General features: G+C 41.8%; 1 protein-coding gene across 1 annotated transcript in view; it reads right to left on the bottom strand.

The window, feature by feature from the left end:
• Window positions 1–2,203: 2,203 nt before the first annotated feature.
• slc4a8 (solute carrier family 4 member 8) overlaps window positions 2,204–16,622 on the bottom strand; it is a gene marked incomplete at both ends in the record, with an annotated part of 33,322 nt that continues 18,903 nt past the window's right edge. The window contains 20 exons of the mRNA XM_080026047.1: window positions 2,204–2,311; window positions 3,195–3,326; window positions 3,432–3,605; window positions 4,211–4,279; window positions 4,801–5,052; window positions 5,457–5,618; window positions 5,726–5,839; window positions 5,956–6,117; window positions 6,559–6,664; window positions 6,938–7,183; window positions 7,592–7,725; window positions 7,866–8,040; window positions 8,995–9,095; window positions 9,194–9,340; window positions 9,460–9,547; window positions 9,656–9,813; window positions 10,346–10,437; window positions 11,336–11,512; window positions 14,828–14,988; window positions 16,043–16,178. Coding sequence (XP_079882173.1) covers window positions 2,204–2,311; window positions 3,195–3,326; window positions 3,432–3,605; window positions 4,211–4,279; window positions 4,801–5,052; window positions 5,457–5,618; window positions 5,726–5,839; window positions 5,956–6,117; window positions 6,559–6,664; window positions 6,938–7,183; window positions 7,592–7,725; window positions 7,866–8,040; window positions 8,995–9,095; window positions 9,194–9,340; window positions 9,460–9,547; window positions 9,656–9,813; window positions 10,346–10,437; window positions 11,336–11,512; window positions 14,828–14,988; window positions 16,043–16,178 — 2,894 coding nt within the window. The remainder of the gene's footprint in view (window positions 2,312–3,194; window positions 3,327–3,431; window positions 3,606–4,210; window positions 4,280–4,800; window positions 5,053–5,456; window positions 5,619–5,725; window positions 5,840–5,955; window positions 6,118–6,558; window positions 6,665–6,937; window positions 7,184–7,591; window positions 7,726–7,865; window positions 8,041–8,994; window positions 9,096–9,193; window positions 9,341–9,459; window positions 9,548–9,655; window positions 9,814–10,345; window positions 10,438–11,335; window positions 11,513–14,827; window positions 14,989–16,042; window positions 16,179–16,622) is intronic.

Below are 16,622 nucleotides of genomic sequence, written 5' to 3'. Positions count from 1 at the left end.
TGGCACATTCAATAAAAAGAGACTAGCAGATTTAAGAACTGATGATACTTACAGTATATCATTGCAAAAAAAAAACCTGGGTTGCTTTTAAAGGAGTATCTACATTCCATCATATACTGTAGCCCAGCAAAATGTACAGTGGAGGAGGGGAACCTGATGTTTCTGATGAAAGGGGGAACAAGAGAAAAGAGGGCTAAAGAGTGTGTTGTTGTTGGTTTAGTTATGCATGTGTGTGATCTTCTATCTTTGTGAGGACCAAAGGCCTTTAACGTAGCTCATATCAATGTTTTTCAAGAACTGGCAATACATAAACATCCATACATTCCACCTCAGCTCTACAGAGCTTTACTGCTTATTTCATTGTTTCTATTTTCCAGTCTGCAACCTTTACTTATTGTTTAGTTTTTCTCTCACTCCAGCAGCTGTTTTGAGCAAAATATTTTTTTGTGACCAGCAAACATAGTAGTTGGTACAGAATAAAAATAATAAGGTTTAAAGAGAGTATGTAAAACCTACATTCATCGCAAGACCATTATCACAAAAGGAATGCTTATATTGCTCCATATTTGCTGGATGCATACGTAACATCATTTAGTTTTGTTTGTGAAATCAATTTCAAAGGTAGGTGACAAGATTTCTGTGTTGGGTTTCCAGATTTAGTTCCAGTGGCAAAAAAAATATATAAATGATTGCAGATTTTAAAAAGTAGTAAAACAAGGTTTTTATTATAGCTTCACCTAACCCTATGCAGTTGGCATGACTCAATGTTGGAAAAAACACCAGTCTGTGCAAAGATCTAAGATTAAACAGCACCAGATAGTACAGCCTCCAAAATGACCATTAAGTTGAATCAACGCTTTTCTGAAACTGTTAGACAGCATTGGTTTTATCAAGCTAAGTGAGCGACTGGGCAAATTCCTGTTTTTTATCTGTTGAAGGTTTAGTTTAATGGTTATGGCTATATAGCTATTCTGGTATTCTTAGAAAATTCCACCCTACAAGAGAATTTACAATGGGCTATTTCGTTGATGTCAGGCACTTAGGCTGATAGACAAACAGCAGCTGTGTGCCCATGAGTCAAAAGCAAATTATTCAGGCTTTTTGTCTGGCGTTTTTGGAGACAGACCAGTGACACTGAATTACAGACTGACAGGCAGTTTTAAATGTAACCTCCAAACGAGTTTTTATACATGGCTTTCAGCTGTGAATCAGCATGCCGCCATATCTCAGTGAAATCTCCATGGCAAACTATAGCTGTAAAAGTGTCCCTGCACTTGCTGCATTATTTATTGTCTTAAGGAATAGGGCAGCACTGGGATTTGCCTTGAGATTACATTATCAGAGGCGGTCTCATTTCTAGTTGCTGTTCAAGGTGCCAGAGTAGGGATGAGTTGAGTTTAAAATCTTTGGTTCAGAGATATAAGATTAGTAAGTTTTTCTAGTCCTCACAAAGATAGAAGTGCATGAGTCTCTGTCTGTGTGTTTGTGGACAGTATTGTGTGTTGCTGTTAGTTGGTAGAAATCATAGAGGCTTGTTTGTCTTGATGCACTAAAGTGGCTGACAGTGTGCTGTGGTCCAGAATTGTGGTCAAATGAGCCGGCAGAGTCTTCCAGCATGGTGGACTGACTTTACTCGTCTATGAACGAGATCCCTTCAATCCTGCAGAGTAAAACATTACAGAATTAAGACAGCATGGAGCACAGTTTTGCCTTCCCTTAACTTGCGATTACAAGTCAGGGCAACAATCGCAAAGCACACAGAAAAAGAAGCAAGTGACCACAATATGAGGGTTGAAATATTCTGATGACAGGGGTGAGGTGACGAGAAAGGGGTCATGGCCTTGCCTTCTTAGCAGCCACAGGACGAGTGTCCTTTTGATTGGAGTTGAGGGATTTCCACACGGTGGTTTTAGACATTTCATCAGATATGTTAATATCAGAGGGGTCACACCTGAGGAGCACGGAGAGGAAGAGGTGGGCAAGAAGAGAAAGCAGAGAGTGTTGGGGCTCAGGGAGGTGCCTCAGTGGGTTAGTATGCACAGTACTCACAGGGTGCAAACCACCACGTCACAGCAGGACAAGTATACACATAGATAGACAGGAACATTAAATGTTTCTCTTATATTCTTACCACTCCAATCATCTGAGGTCCATTCTGTCCATTTAAGCGTTGGTGTGTGTGTGTGTGTGTGTGTGTGTGTACTCACCTTGGGTCATGTGCTTTTGGAGTCTGACCAGGCTGGGCGGTCTCCAGGGAGATCTGAACAGCAGCAGCATCTTCTGTTTTGTCACTGAGCATAACCTGTGATTCCTTAAAGACACACACACAGTTAATATGTGCATGTTTGTTTACCTTCATCAGTGTATTGAGGTCTAGGTATTTTCTCCGATTTTACATACTTCTATAAATACCTATTTCAAATGTGCAAGAAGATAAATTATACCAAAGTGTTTTATATGGAAATGTTCAGAACACATTAGGCCTTTGTTTTCTGAGGTCTACTTATGTCCTAGACTATTGTGTATATAAATAATTGGCTTAAATGCTGAAAAATGAATTGCGATTTTTGAAAAACCTGGAAATGTGTGTGAAAGAAGAACCTTTAGTCATCCTGTTGAATTGTTTTGGCTTTTGAAATTGCTTCTCCTAAGCCTTAGCTTCAAAAATGCAGTGAACATTTTCCAAAACACAGTAGGGAAGTGCACAAAACATGACTAATATGAAATTTGGTCCAGACGCTTTTTGGTAGAAATGTTGTCTCTACTTTCAAAAAACATTAGGAAATTAGACTGAATGAAGACTTTGAACCACTTATGATGATTCATGGTTTGTATACTAATAAAAGAGGAAGCATCACAAAACATTTTTCAAACAAACCATTAAGTAAATATAAAAACAATAATAACAAACTACTTTCACACTATGTATATACTCTATGCACTATTTGCAAGCTAAGTGGTAGCTGGGGAGCTTCTGGGTCTTGCTTCTCGCTGTGTTTTCTAAGCCTGTAAGGTATCCCACAGTATCACAAGAACATTCCCCGGAAACAGGAGGACCTCTAGTTTGAGACAATGTTTTAATTTTATTTTTCAGCCATATCTTCAGGGAGATATTAATGAAGATATGCGCACGGGCGCACACGCACGCCCCGGTGCGGCCGTAGACCTCAGAGGGTTCATCCAATTAACACTACCTCATCTATCTTTTTCGAGGCGTCGTCGAGGTTTTTCTTCTTCCATTCAGGCATTAGATCATCCAGGTAACTCAGCTCTCGCTTAGTGAAGCACAAGTCCAGCAGCTTGCGGATGAAAACCAGAGCCAGCACCTGCAGGCACAGGAATAAAAGAAAACAGAGCATGTTATTTAAATTATTATAATATATCAAGAGAGTCATTCAAAATGAGGGGATGTTGGAGCAGGAAAAACTCACCATCATTGGGAAGACAATAGCTGCAGGTGACGTCTTAATGACCCAGAGTAGCACCAGACAGGTAAGCTGTGTGACAGTGAACAGGTGCACCTTTCTCAATGGGACGTGGCGCAAGTAGATGAAGTCTGGCTGATGCTTGGCTGGCATACCAAACAACTTCAGACGGTCAAATAACTGTGAAATAACAAAGATGAATGCACGACATGGAGGGTAAGTTAGAGACAAAGAGGGTAACTAGGGGAATTAAAGAATCACACAAGAGCAGAGAAAAAGAAAATGATTATGAAGTTATGACAAATTCGGTGAGATTGGTCTGACAATTGATCTTGTCAATTTAAGACCTCATTGAATTGCAGAATGTATACCCGCACACGCACACAGGCAAGAAGGCAGGCAGGAACACACACACACACACACACACAAGCTCTCTACTGCCACAAGAACACACGCATGACTACACGCCACTCACACACACTCACACATGGGAGGCCTATGAATGCTAATGACCCCCAGATATTAGGGTCATTATTTGTTTTGTCTGATTAGATGACACATAAGACAAAGCTGCTCAATGCTGGTTTGAAAATATTTTAAAAAGGGCACTTTTGCTTCCTGTACAAAAAGGGCATATACGTAGTTGTTTAATATTTATATATAAGGGATGTTAAGAAGCAAATGTTTAAATTGTACATATAGTGACTTTACTGTGTATCGTTTCTACTACAGTATATAGGATAATGTTCTTGTGTCACATTTATACATGTCAGATCATACATTACCTGGATGCCTTTTAATGAGGAGGCTCCCATGTAAAGGAAAACACCATACAATACTGGCATCGGAATGAACTGGAAAAAAAACAAACATACATTCATCAGTTAGCCTTTGGAAAAAAAAGTTTTACTATTTCTTGCTCTATCTCTAGCCTGGCACCGCCCGCCTACCTACTTCCGCTCAATTTTCATTTCCTTTCAGTAGTCAGTCTGGGTCCGCGGTATATTCGCGGGGTTTCTCTTTTACCGGTCCAATCAGCGAGCAAAGGGAGTGGCTGAGAATAATGTTTTTGAGGTTGTGCGGCAGTTTTGGTTGTAGTCATAAGCCGGCGCATGACGTCACAACCAAATGTTATGCGATTGGTTGGCAGATCCAGAGTGGCACTGGGCAGATTCAATAGTTTTAAACTTCAACAGACACCCACCTTCAAGTGAGTTAACGTTTGTCAATTGAGCGATTCCAGACCTTCTGTACAAATGAAATGAAGTATGGTGGTCTGGTAGAACCAGGCTACTCTATCTCTGCTCTCTGACCTAAATGCTGTATCCAGAGGAGGGCAGCAATGCATAGTTGTTTGTTTTGTTTTCAGACCAACCTGCAGGGCTCCAGTCATGAACACAGAGCAGCCCATGAGCAGGAAGATGACCAGGCCGGTCAACCTCTGTTCTCGGATGCCCAGGAAGCGAGGCTGCTCTCCAGGGGCCGAGCTCTCTGACTCCAGCTTCAGGCTGTTGACGTGGGAGATGGACAGAACCGTGGCCGCTACGAACCAGGGCAGACCCATGATGGAGCACACCGCCAGCATCACCCCCACCATCAGCAGGTCCAGGTGGTAGCCACAGCCCTTCTGCATAACACAGAAGAAGAAGGACAGATACAGAGCTGATGAGCTACAGGTTCATAATAGTGGAATGGCTAAGTGCTTATTTTTCGTCAGAATCTTTCAGTTGATGATACAAGCGTGAAAATTGGCATGAGCAGTCTCCATGGGTCACTGGACAAGAAAATTGTCCGAGACATTAGAAAAATTGTGAATTTGAAAATTTCTCATAGAAATGTATTGATGGGGTTTTTCATTAAACATTTTTTTTTTCATTTCATTGTCTCGGACAATTTCCTTATCAAGTGACCCATGGAGACGGCTCATGCCAATTTCCTCGCTTGTATCACAAATTGAAAGATTGTGGCACTTATCTGCTCCACTAGTGCATGCTGTATGTTCTGAACTAGGATTAGGATTCCTTTTCTCACCAGCAGTTTGTGCTCTTTGCGGTTGATAATGACGGCAGTTATCTGCTGGTCCATGAATATGAGGATGGTGCAGAGGACAGCAGGAATAGCGGCGGCCAGGACTGTCCACCATGGGTTGGGCCCAATCGGATTGATCAGCCAACCCCGGTCGTCTCTGGTAGGCTGGATAAATCCCATTATCGAGGAGTTAGGCCATGATTCGACCATAACAAATGTTGAGTTTTTTTTATATCAAGACTTAACATTCCAAGGATCATTTTCCTCTATACCTTGAATTTGTTGGGCACCTTCAACTTCTGGGAAGGCACTCCAATGGCGTAGTCAAGCAGAACCATGACCGCAATGGTGATGAACACTGCAAAGTCACTGATCATGGACCGCACCTGGGTACACAGGAGACAGCAACAGTCAGAGATCAGTGGTTAGTAATGTGGGCGTGGTAGGTTTGCCAATGTCTGGTAACCTCTAGCTTAAGTGAGAAGTCATACTGGTTGATTACCCTGGTGGGGAAATAACGACTCGTCTTGAATTCTTTGAGGAAAGCAGACATGAAGAAGGTGGAGAAGAACAAGATGGTAGACCAGAAGAGCACATCTGGGGTGTAGGGGCCATGGTGGCCACACGCCGTCCCAACAAAGTGGCCCTGCAGACTGACACACTCCTGAAGAGAATCACACAGGTTATATTAGGACACAATTGCGAGAGAACTCAAGAGAGACAATAGATCCGAAGACTGTTTCATCTGAATTGTATTACAGACAGGAAGCACAAGGCAAAACAAAACACCTAATGAAGAAGAAACCAGGCAAGTGTACTCAGTTATACACACACAGCAGTTAAAGGTTCATGGATTTCATGTCCTTGTGAGTGTTTGCAAAGGTCATTAAGAGAGGTTAGGTTTGTGAGGGGTACGTTGAATGTTAATAAAAGTAGATGAGCTAATGGAGGTTGTTAAATCATGTGAAGTTACACTGACATTAGGCTTCAAAGTGTGTGTGTGTGTGTGTGTGTGTGTGTGTGTGTGTGTGTGTGTGTGTGTGTGTGTGTGTGTGTGTGTGTGTGTGTGTGTGTGTGTGTGTGTGTGTGTGTGCAGTTACGTTACCTTGACAGTAAGGTTGGTCCAGGGTACAGCAGAGGCTGTGATGTTTCTCTCAGTCCACAGTTGTAAGGTTTTATTACTGGGATTATTAGGTTCTGCACACTTACAGCTATAGAGATAGAGACAGAAATCACAGAAGAAAAATGGTGGGCGGAATGGAAAAAGATGGGCTGATTTTATCTGTCCAAATAGGCCAGGCATAAAGGGACTTGCATACAGGGATTTGATCCAAATGCTTTTAGAAGAGAGACTGCAATATATATTATATATTTTAAGAGAAGAACAATGCACACACAAAAAAACAGTTAAAAATTAAAAAAGCTTTCATACAGGTGACTAGAGCTAGAGCAAATAAGGAAAGTGCACATTTCTTCTCACTCACAACGCCAGTGTGAGTTTGTCCAGGTCGCTGTGGGCATTGAAGGGGTAGACCTCTCCCAGGTGAATGAGCTTCTCCAAGGCCTCGTAGATGAAGATGAGGCAGATGAGGGCAGCGAAGGCCTCCTCTGTGAAGCGAGTGATGTAGCACACCAGAGAGCTGGCATCTGTGGCAACCAGGATCAAACACAGCAGCGCCGTCCACAGGCCGATGCAGGTCCTTAGCGACAGATAGGAGAGGCCGAAGTCCCTGAAACCAGAACAAAAGACAAGAGACTGGGGTTATGGAATGACAATGAATACATCATTTGGCTTGGAAAACGCACGGTATCTTTATTTATATAGCACCTTTAAAAACAATGGTTTACAAAGTGCTTTAAGAAAATACATACGAGCAAGTACAATCAAATAAATACATACTAATCAAAATAAAAACACATATAGAAAATGATAAATACACATACTCATATACACACAACAAACCAAAGGAGATTAATAGGTGCTAGTGTAAAAAGACTTTGAGGAACAGAATAAAAAGAATAAGTAGACGGCATCACGTAAAAGCAAGTCTATAAAAATGTGTTTTAAGAAGTGATTTAAAAGAGGTTACTGATTCGGGTAGTAAGGATAAAACAACAGCTGTTGTTATGATACATACTTGCAGAACTTGAAGAGGATTTTCTCAAAAACCAACACCGGACCCGTGCTGCCCAGAATGGTGAGAGGCTGACCGGCAAACAGTGAGTAGGCTACTCCAGTCATAGACGCACCGAGTAAGGACTCTATGGCACTCTAAAACATATGGTGGAAATACAGAGAGAGTATGTCTTTGCGTGCGGTACAGTTAGGTGTACAATATCTACGCTGTATTCATAAATGTTGTACTCACACTGCAGTATGTGTAATGTGAGTGTGGGCGTGTGTGCTCTTACAATGCGTCCCTCTGTCGCCTCTCCCAGCAGTCCACCGAAGGTGATGACAGGAGACATGCAGGCACAGTAGAGGAAGAGGAAGGAGGCCACGCACTGGAGGTTCAGCCCGTCCTTATAGTCACTCAGATAGAACGGAGCCTTCCTCTTGATGTCCAGTATCAGACCACCAAACAACCTGATCACGGCACACAGCAAAACGGACACAGTCGGTGTATTAGCCCACGTATTGATTTGAAGTTTGCTGGCAGAAAAGTTTTTCGGTGTATAAAAAATTATTTGCTTCTCCTAATGTGTGTCATTGTGGCAAAGATCACTGTACCACAAAATGAATAATTTAACACAGCCTACACAGCCAGGGACTGCCCCCCCAACACACAGATGTTTTCACTGGGTTTCCCTGATTAGACTCTCTTTCCAGGACTGTGTGGGCGTGGTAGAGGCTGTGAATGGTGTTGAGTGTGGGGACCTCATTTCATTCCCGGTAAAGCTCCACCCCCCTTCAACCTGTGCAGACTAGGACTAAAGCTATGCGGAAAGGCTTAGAGTAAATCGGGCAGCATAACGTAAAGCTCCAGTATGGATGTACATGGCCATTAAAGAGTTAGTTCACACCAAGCCCAAAGTCTTTAGGGTCAAAGCATCTCCATATCAGTGATGGGTGTGCACCTGCAGCCCCAACTATCAGCGATGCCACAGTGGAGTAGAACTCCACATCATTGTTTGAAGGCGAAATTGAAACCTCTTTAGTTCAGCCAAAAAAAAATCAACATTTTGCTCAATTTTCTTGTATTTTGGCCTTTCACACTTGGGCCTTTGGGGTTGTCATTTGCCTCTCCCACCTCAACTCCTCACAGACCTACATTTTAGATGTTGTGGCCCCAGCAACTGACAAACACGGTGAAGATTGCATACCTCAGCCCAAGGCTTCCACAATTCCCTTCACAAAAACAAAAACATGTTTTAGTTAGCTCCATGTTTTTTAATGATACATTGCCATTTATCGGGTAGATCCAATCTTGCTATTGGAAATCTGAATTTGATTTACCGGTAATTTACCATGGATTATGGCCCCACTGCCCTAAACACCAGCTCTGTGTATTGGTGAACAGGCTAACACATAACACAGTACCTTCCAGTCCTCTGCAGCTCTGGCCCATGGTGTTCGGCATGTAGCTCCTCCTCTACCTGGCAGCTTGAGCCATTGGGGACTCCAGGCATCTTCCTCTTCTCCTGCAGACATCCAGTGACAGTCCAACAAGAACAGACAAATATAAAAATGTTGCTAAAAATACCAACCTGAAAAAAAAGCATCATATAGCTATATGTACCTGAGAGGGGACGTTCTTTGGGGGCTCGATCCGAATGGAGGGGTCCCACTCTCCCGGTGGTAGGACCGTCACCTGGTCCAGGAACTCATCTATCCCGGCCAGCAGGTCACTTTTGTCCTTTGCCTTGTAGGCTACATCATGGAAGATCTGGTCCAGACAAAAAGCAAAAAGGAGAGAGGAAACTTAACCCACTGCCCTTTCAATGGGAGATGTTGAGATATGATTTGTTCTGTAAAGCTAGATGATATTGACGGGAGCGTTCTTACTTCATCTGTCATGATGGTTGCCATGGAGCGTCCAATTTCGTGGTATTGCTGAGCCTTTCCAACGGGGCCGAGTAGAATGAAGAGGAACCTGATATTTGTCACCGGATGAATTTAAAGTAAGCAAGTCATTTCCTGGATAGTTTGATTTTTATAACTGAACCATTGTTTAGGTATTTGCAAAGAGCAGCCGTTTAACCTGGTAGGTATGGGGACCTCGGTGAGTCCAGTGAGCAGCACAGCAGGGGACAGGCGGACAAAGGCCACAATGGGCCTCTCCAAGAAGTCCAGTTCTCCCACCAGAACATTGGAGGCCTCTGCCCCCTCTGGGATCTTCTTCATGAAGTGCATGTCCACCTGGTGAGTCAAGATAAAAGTCCATACTAGTTAACAAATACAGTTAAGAAAAAAATCACTCTTTGTCCCATCATCTGGTAACTCCAAAAACCAAATGTTCAAACAGAAATGTCTTCAATCTAAGGAGGCCTAATGCCAGAGAACCCAGCTCGCACTGAAAGACTAGGGACATAAAACTGAAACTATAGATATGCGTTGTAATCCTAGGTGGAAAGTGTTGGCTGAATTGAAGCTATTCTGTGTCCTATGCGGCTGTATTTGACTTGTGCTGATGGATGCTGCTGTGGGATGCACCTCTGTACTTCTCCTATTGATTTCAAGGGGGCACTATGTGACCTAGTTGAGGATGTCAACAGCACACCAAACATTGATTACAGAGTGCTACAGTGCAAGCATTAAGCTGATGGCCCTGTACAACTAAAGAATATGTGGGTTATTTTTTTTTAAATTCCCCCTTCTTATTGTGGCCTTCGCAATATCCTGGACGTAAACATTGTCCTGTGAGAAACTGGACAAAAGCCTTCTCATTTACCTTACTGAGGTCCACTTGGGTGCTGTCATGCCCGGCGCCATTTTTAGCTGGCTCTGAAGCTGGCGGAGGCTGGGGAGACACGGCCTGTGATCCTGCTAGACAGTAAGGAGTTTGAGTGAGTGAGTGTGTGTGTGTGTGTGTGTGTGTGTTTGACAAAGAAAGGGAATGAAAGTGGATGGTACGTATATTTATTGGCACGCCAAGTACAATAGAAAGCAAGAACAGAGAGAAACAACTATGAAGGCAGCAATGCTTGGATGCCAATTTATCGCCCATTTGCTGGGGAACAGCCAAATGTGTTTTTGGCAGTAAGCGCCTGAAGCAGTCAGATCAGCATAAAGATCATGCTTTTTTATCTGTCTGGCTGATACTTACTATTGCTGTTTTAAGTCTCTTCCTGATGACTGCTTTCCATCATTTCATAAGATCATTCACTCCTTATTATAACCATCGTATCTCAGGCTATAGTCAGCTCATATGTTATGATGCTTTGCACTGATATTGCAGCAGGATGTACGTAGGTAATTACATCTTAAGGTTAAAGCAAAGTTACTTTATTTGTCATTCCGACAATATCCATATAAAACAATTATGTGACGTTTTTTAAATTATTTTTCTTAGGGCCATTGTGCAAAGATATCTTTAAAAAAAACATATAGAACACACAATTAAAATGTATAGCTAAAAACATTTATAAAAGATAACCAAAACGTGATTTAAAAGGCAATAACAGAACAGCAGACACTAGTTTAAAAAAGTGCAATCAATTTCAGGTAAATACATTAAAATGCAGGGGCCAGTATGCCCTGCAAAGAAAATCAGCTAATTCTAGAGTCTAACAAGTGTTAAATAAGCAATAATAAATCCATGACACTGGATATCTAGATTTGATTCAATCTTCAATGACTGTTTTAATGTTATTGACACATTTTGGCCAGATATGCTTATGCTCAGCCTGCGTTTACATGTCTTGTACGGAATGGTACCAACCTGTAAGATGGGTCTCGGAATGTTTGCGGGTTCCCTCTGCGATGGAGCGTACCATGGGCATGAGGTTCTTCTTCTTCTCGTTCTGGTGGTGGTGTCTCTTCAGCAGAGCATCGCGCACTTTCACTCTCACGCTGTCGTCAAGCTCTTTAGAAGTCTCCTGGTGGTCCAGCACCATGTCTGCGGCACACCGACAAAGAAAATGCGCCTTTCAGACACCTTTCGAATACACTCCAATTTCGGCGTAGAGACCTCAGTCCGAAAAGATACGGATGTGATGTCTAATGTAGGCTACTCTTGAATCTTGATGTATTTTCTTTGTTTTTAATATTTCTTAAATGCAATTTCTAATGTCTAATCTTGATGTATTTTATGCCCCTGTAAAGTACCCCGAATTGCCTTGTGTCTGAATTATGCTATATAAATAAACTTGCCTTGCCTGGCCATTCATTGTACAGTATGTACAGTATGTATTTGTGATCATTTGTCTGGAACTTGGAATTCACTAGCTCTATGCTCTAAAAAATCTTTCTTATAAATAATCTTAATGCTCCAACTGTAGAGCCTTTCTTGAACTATAACCAATTTGCACTTTCCATTAATCACTGTAGTTAAATAGTTATAATTGCTCCAGACATCTCAATATGTAACCGTACCCTGCTGAACAGAAAGTGGTTGTTGGAAGGGGCTGGGTCAATATGTGTCTAACATATGTATAACCATGTGGGGCTGCAGGGAATCATCAGCTGTGCTCCTTCTCCCAGTCCATTCTCTTTTTCATACAGACTTGCAGAGTCAGCACTGGATCTTTACTTCCTTCTTTCCTTCCCTCCACAGTCAATCACACTGCCACACACACACACACACACACACACACACACACACACACACACACACTGCAGTTCCTGCATTCATTCTGAGCACACTTCAAGGCTAGCAGCACCAATGTGTCGAGCACTGCGCCAGTATAATCAGCCATGTAAATGAGGACAGTGACAAGTGGACCGCACTAAGGAGCATGAAATCAAATCAAACCAAACAAATGGTACATCAAAGACTATAGATTTAATACTCTAGGAAATATCATGTTCCTTCTAATCCTTTCTAACTACCTCCTCCAGTCAATTGACAGACGACCATCATACGACAATAAGGTACGAGGTTCAATAAAACCTACTCAGCCTATACAGCCTTGTTAATTTATTAATTGACTAGAGCATTTAATATGGTAAGTTACACTCTAATAGTTGAGAGAGTTGCAAGTCAAATGCCAGACTTTTTATGACCAGACTTTGGTGGGAGAAAGGCATGCTAAAAGAAATCTTGCTCCACTAAATATCCCATGTCACCAAGTCTGCCTCGGTCCTCCTTTCTAGCTCTCTCTCTCTCTCTCGCTCTCTCTTTCTCTCTCTCTGTTCCTCCCTTCCGCCACATTGCCACTTCTCCAGCCTCCTGCGTTCTCAATCCATCCACCAGATGCCCTCAGACTTTCCCACCACTCTCATTCACCAGCTCACCTATTTCCACTTCTCCTCACCAGCCCTGCAGTATATAACAGGCCCATTTGCACTCATTCCTTGCCACGTTGTCAGCGTTGCTTATGCCTGTCCTCTTCGGCCATCGGAACCTGTACCTCACCATACCATCTGTTATTCCTAATATGCCATTGCTGACTCAAGTCTCAATGAGGTAAATTCTGCTAATCTAGCTAATAGCTCCATGGTGCTACAGAGGTTTATTCTCGCGTTTTAAGCCAAGATTGTTTTTTTTTATGCTGTGGACAATAAAGTTAAGAATACGCTGTTTGAGCAACTTTAAGATTTTTTTTCTATGTTTTTTTTTCTTTTTCGGTTTCCCACACTTCCAAAAATAAATAGTGTTGTATCTTCTACCATCTTAGCTACTGTTTGGAGTCCAGGTGCTGCTGGCAGGAGTCACATGGACAAGAGAGAGAGAGAGAAGTGAGAAGAGGAGAGTGGAGAGTGGCTGATGAAGAGGAATGATTGAGGGCAACAAGGCTGTTCATTCTATAAACCTGTCGCAATGGGACCATTAATAAGGAAAGCTGACTGATGGAGAGCCTTGGAGCGTGTGTGTGTGTGTGTGCGTGTGTGTGTGTTTGTTTGCTGGAAGGACAGGGTCTCATCAGTTTATTTATTCATTTGCAGGAGACAGAGTAGCAAGTAGAACTGAACCGTGTTGTGTTCATTGGTGTATTTGTGTAAAAATGATTAATATATACTGTATATCTGCCCAATGTAAAACTGTGGTCATTCCCTCACCCATGGACGTACATATACAGAGCTTATCAAATCGTGTGCTTACATGCATGTCAAAGCTCGGTGCATGCTGTCGTTGAATTGAATATGTGTAAGCAAATTAGCTTGAATAGCGCGGTAACGGGTTTGTCTGATTGTACATTTTGAATGCAAACCAGGTTCAACGGGGATACTGTTCAGCCTGATAGCACAGTGTTGTGCTTACTTACGTATGCATTCTTTACAACGTCATTCAATTTGAATTTAATTCAAAACTTGAGTCTGTGTGTGTGTGTGTGTGTGTGTGTGTGTGTGTGTGTGTGTGTCTGTTTCTGCTCTACAATGATGCTCCCCTCAGGTCTTTTTCTGTATGTGTGTCTCGTCTGTTAGGAGGATAAATCGATTTGTAGCCCACATCCAGCCCGGCGTCCGGCCTGAGATATAGAGCCTGCTTCATGTCAACCACTGTTATATCTACCCGAGGACAGGACAGGGACAAGAGACCAATTAAGAGAGCAGGAAAGAGGAAGAGGTACAGGAAAAATGTATTGTGAAATCGTGTATCCATTTCAGGACGCGACAACAGTCATGGTAAAAAATGAAGAGACCACTCTTAAAATGAAGAGACCACTCCAAATTAAGAGACCACTCCAAATTAAAGGCCTACTTCACCGGTCGGAATATGAAGGTGTATTGAACTCGGAGATCCTATTTAGTATAAATGTGCAAAAAAAAATTAAATCGGATCATCTTAGCCTGAGAAAAGGCAGAAAGAGTGTTTTATGGTCTCACTGTCTAACCCTATAGTTTCCTTCTTGTGACATCACAGTAAGGGTTAGGATTAACAGGACAGCTGGGCCAAGGGAAGACTAAGGGAAGACTGAGGGAAGAAAAACCTCATTCATTATATTATAATAGTTATTTTATAATGATAGAACGCATGGTTCCGTATGGGTGAAGTATTCCTTTAAGTGACCACTCCAAAAAAAAAATTAAGAGACCACTCCAAATGTTCAGTGTCTCTTGTTTTACTCTTCAGAGGCATATGTTTAAGTAGAATGAACATTTAGATTTTAAAATATAAACTACTGACAACATTTCTACCAAATTCACAATAAAAATGTGGTCATTTAGAGCATTTTCAATAAGTAATGTAGAGATGAAGATTTAAGAAAAATCCAGACTGGTCTCTTAATTTTTTTCCGGGGCTGTATGTCGAGTTGAGTAAAATTCTGACCTGCAATCTCTTCGATGCTGTCAGCGTGCATGTCAAGCAACACGCTGCCATTGATGATGCAGCTGCGCAGCTCGAACAGGCTGTGGAGGGAGAGAGTAGCAACGTAGGGCTTGCTCCACCTCTCGCCACCATCCTCCACGTCTTCCTCAAATTTCAGCCACCTGCAAAGGTAAAGGACAAGCAAGATATCTTATTTATTTGTTTGTTTCAGGACAATGCACATTAATGAACATGTACAGCAGTATACGTAAAAATGCCAGATTGTAGCCCGGGGGCTAATGTCCATCTGTAGTCCATTAGGCAGGTTGATGTTACAATAAAAATGACAGAGATATACAATAGAAACATTTGCTATATACAAATACGGAGAAACAGAAATAAATAAAAGTAAAACAGGATCATTCATTAGTATATTATATATCAGAGCCTGAATTCATCAAACTCCTAAAGTGTAATATTGCACGTATGCAAGTATGAGTAAATGTGAAGTATTGTTATTTGCTTTATCTTTTTCTTAAGAAATAAAGGATGTTTAGCAAATGTTTTAAAACCTAAAAGATCTCTTGAACTTCACCATTAGATCCTACAACTCCTGTGTAGATATTAGTAGCACTATCTTTAATTCAGAATAAGGTGGCTAAAGCATTTCATACGAAAAATATTAGAGGAAGTTACATCACAATTTACCAACAACAATATCTAAAAAAGTCTGTTCTGAAAAAAATGCATGCATCCTTGTCTCTGAATATGAACTACATTATGTGAACACTTGAAAGTTGCTCTTATAATGTCTTCTAATGGTCCATTGCGGACAGGAAGAAGATTACATTTAGCCTAAAAAGATAAACATGTTTTTCCCACCCCCCTTAACACATCAGCTTGACATCTTCTTAATGACATTATCGAAAGTGTATTTTAACACTGTTTCCTCCCAGTAAAGATCCTTTCGGCATAAAACGTCAAACTCACAATATGAAGGAAAGGTTTGACATAATGTAACTGTGATCTAGCCTTTGAACAACACAAATTGAGATGACCCCAGTGTTTTTTTTTTTTACTTTCTGTGGAGCTCCTCATCTAAAAAAAAAAACGACCGAAAGAAATGATCCACTGACTAAGCCTTAAATGCTACTAGACACCACTTGTACACGTCCCTCTTTATAACAGTACACCGTAAGGCTTTATTGCAGGCCGTTCTAAAAGGATGATCCTGACCTGGCTGTTTCCTTCCACTCTGCGTCCTTTCCATCTTTCACACAGATCTCATCCAGCTCGGTGAACAGCTCGTGGGCCACGTGTTCAGCGTCCTCCTCTGTGCCCAGAATGAACTGGACCCGCTGGGACGGTGTGTCTGATAAAGAGTGAGGGAGAGCATGTGAGGGAGGAATGGACAACTGGGACACCTGTTGCTCTCAAAAGACTTTCACAAACACACACGCGACATAACATGACATCATCTCCCTCAAATCTATCAGGTCTGCTGAATCGTTGGACTGTTTTAGCAGACTTAAAACAAAAAACAAAAAAGACTGTGTATACAGTATAACCGATCTTAATACACAAGCCTACTTGTAAAGGGTTACGGCTCTTTGTGCTGTTTATTTTTTGTATCGTTATTTTTGTTATATGTGTATTTGCACGTGTGTGTGTGTGTGTGTGTGTGTGTGTGTGTGTGTGTGTGAGGCATTTTTTTACTGTGTTTTAAAAAGGGCTAAACACAGTAAATAAAGATGCACTTACTTTCTAACTGTCTTCCTTATTATGTCATTATATGCCTAAATGAATACAGGGTCCA

The sequence above is a fragment of the Ammodytes marinus genome (genome assembly GCF_949987685.1).
Source record: "Ammodytes marinus genome assembly, chromosome: 4".
NCBI lineage: Eukaryota > Metazoa > Chordata > Actinopteri > Uranoscopiformes > Ammodytidae > Ammodytes > Ammodytes marinus.
Note: the sequence above shows the minus strand (reverse complement) of the source record. Positions and strands in the feature narration are given on the sequence as shown.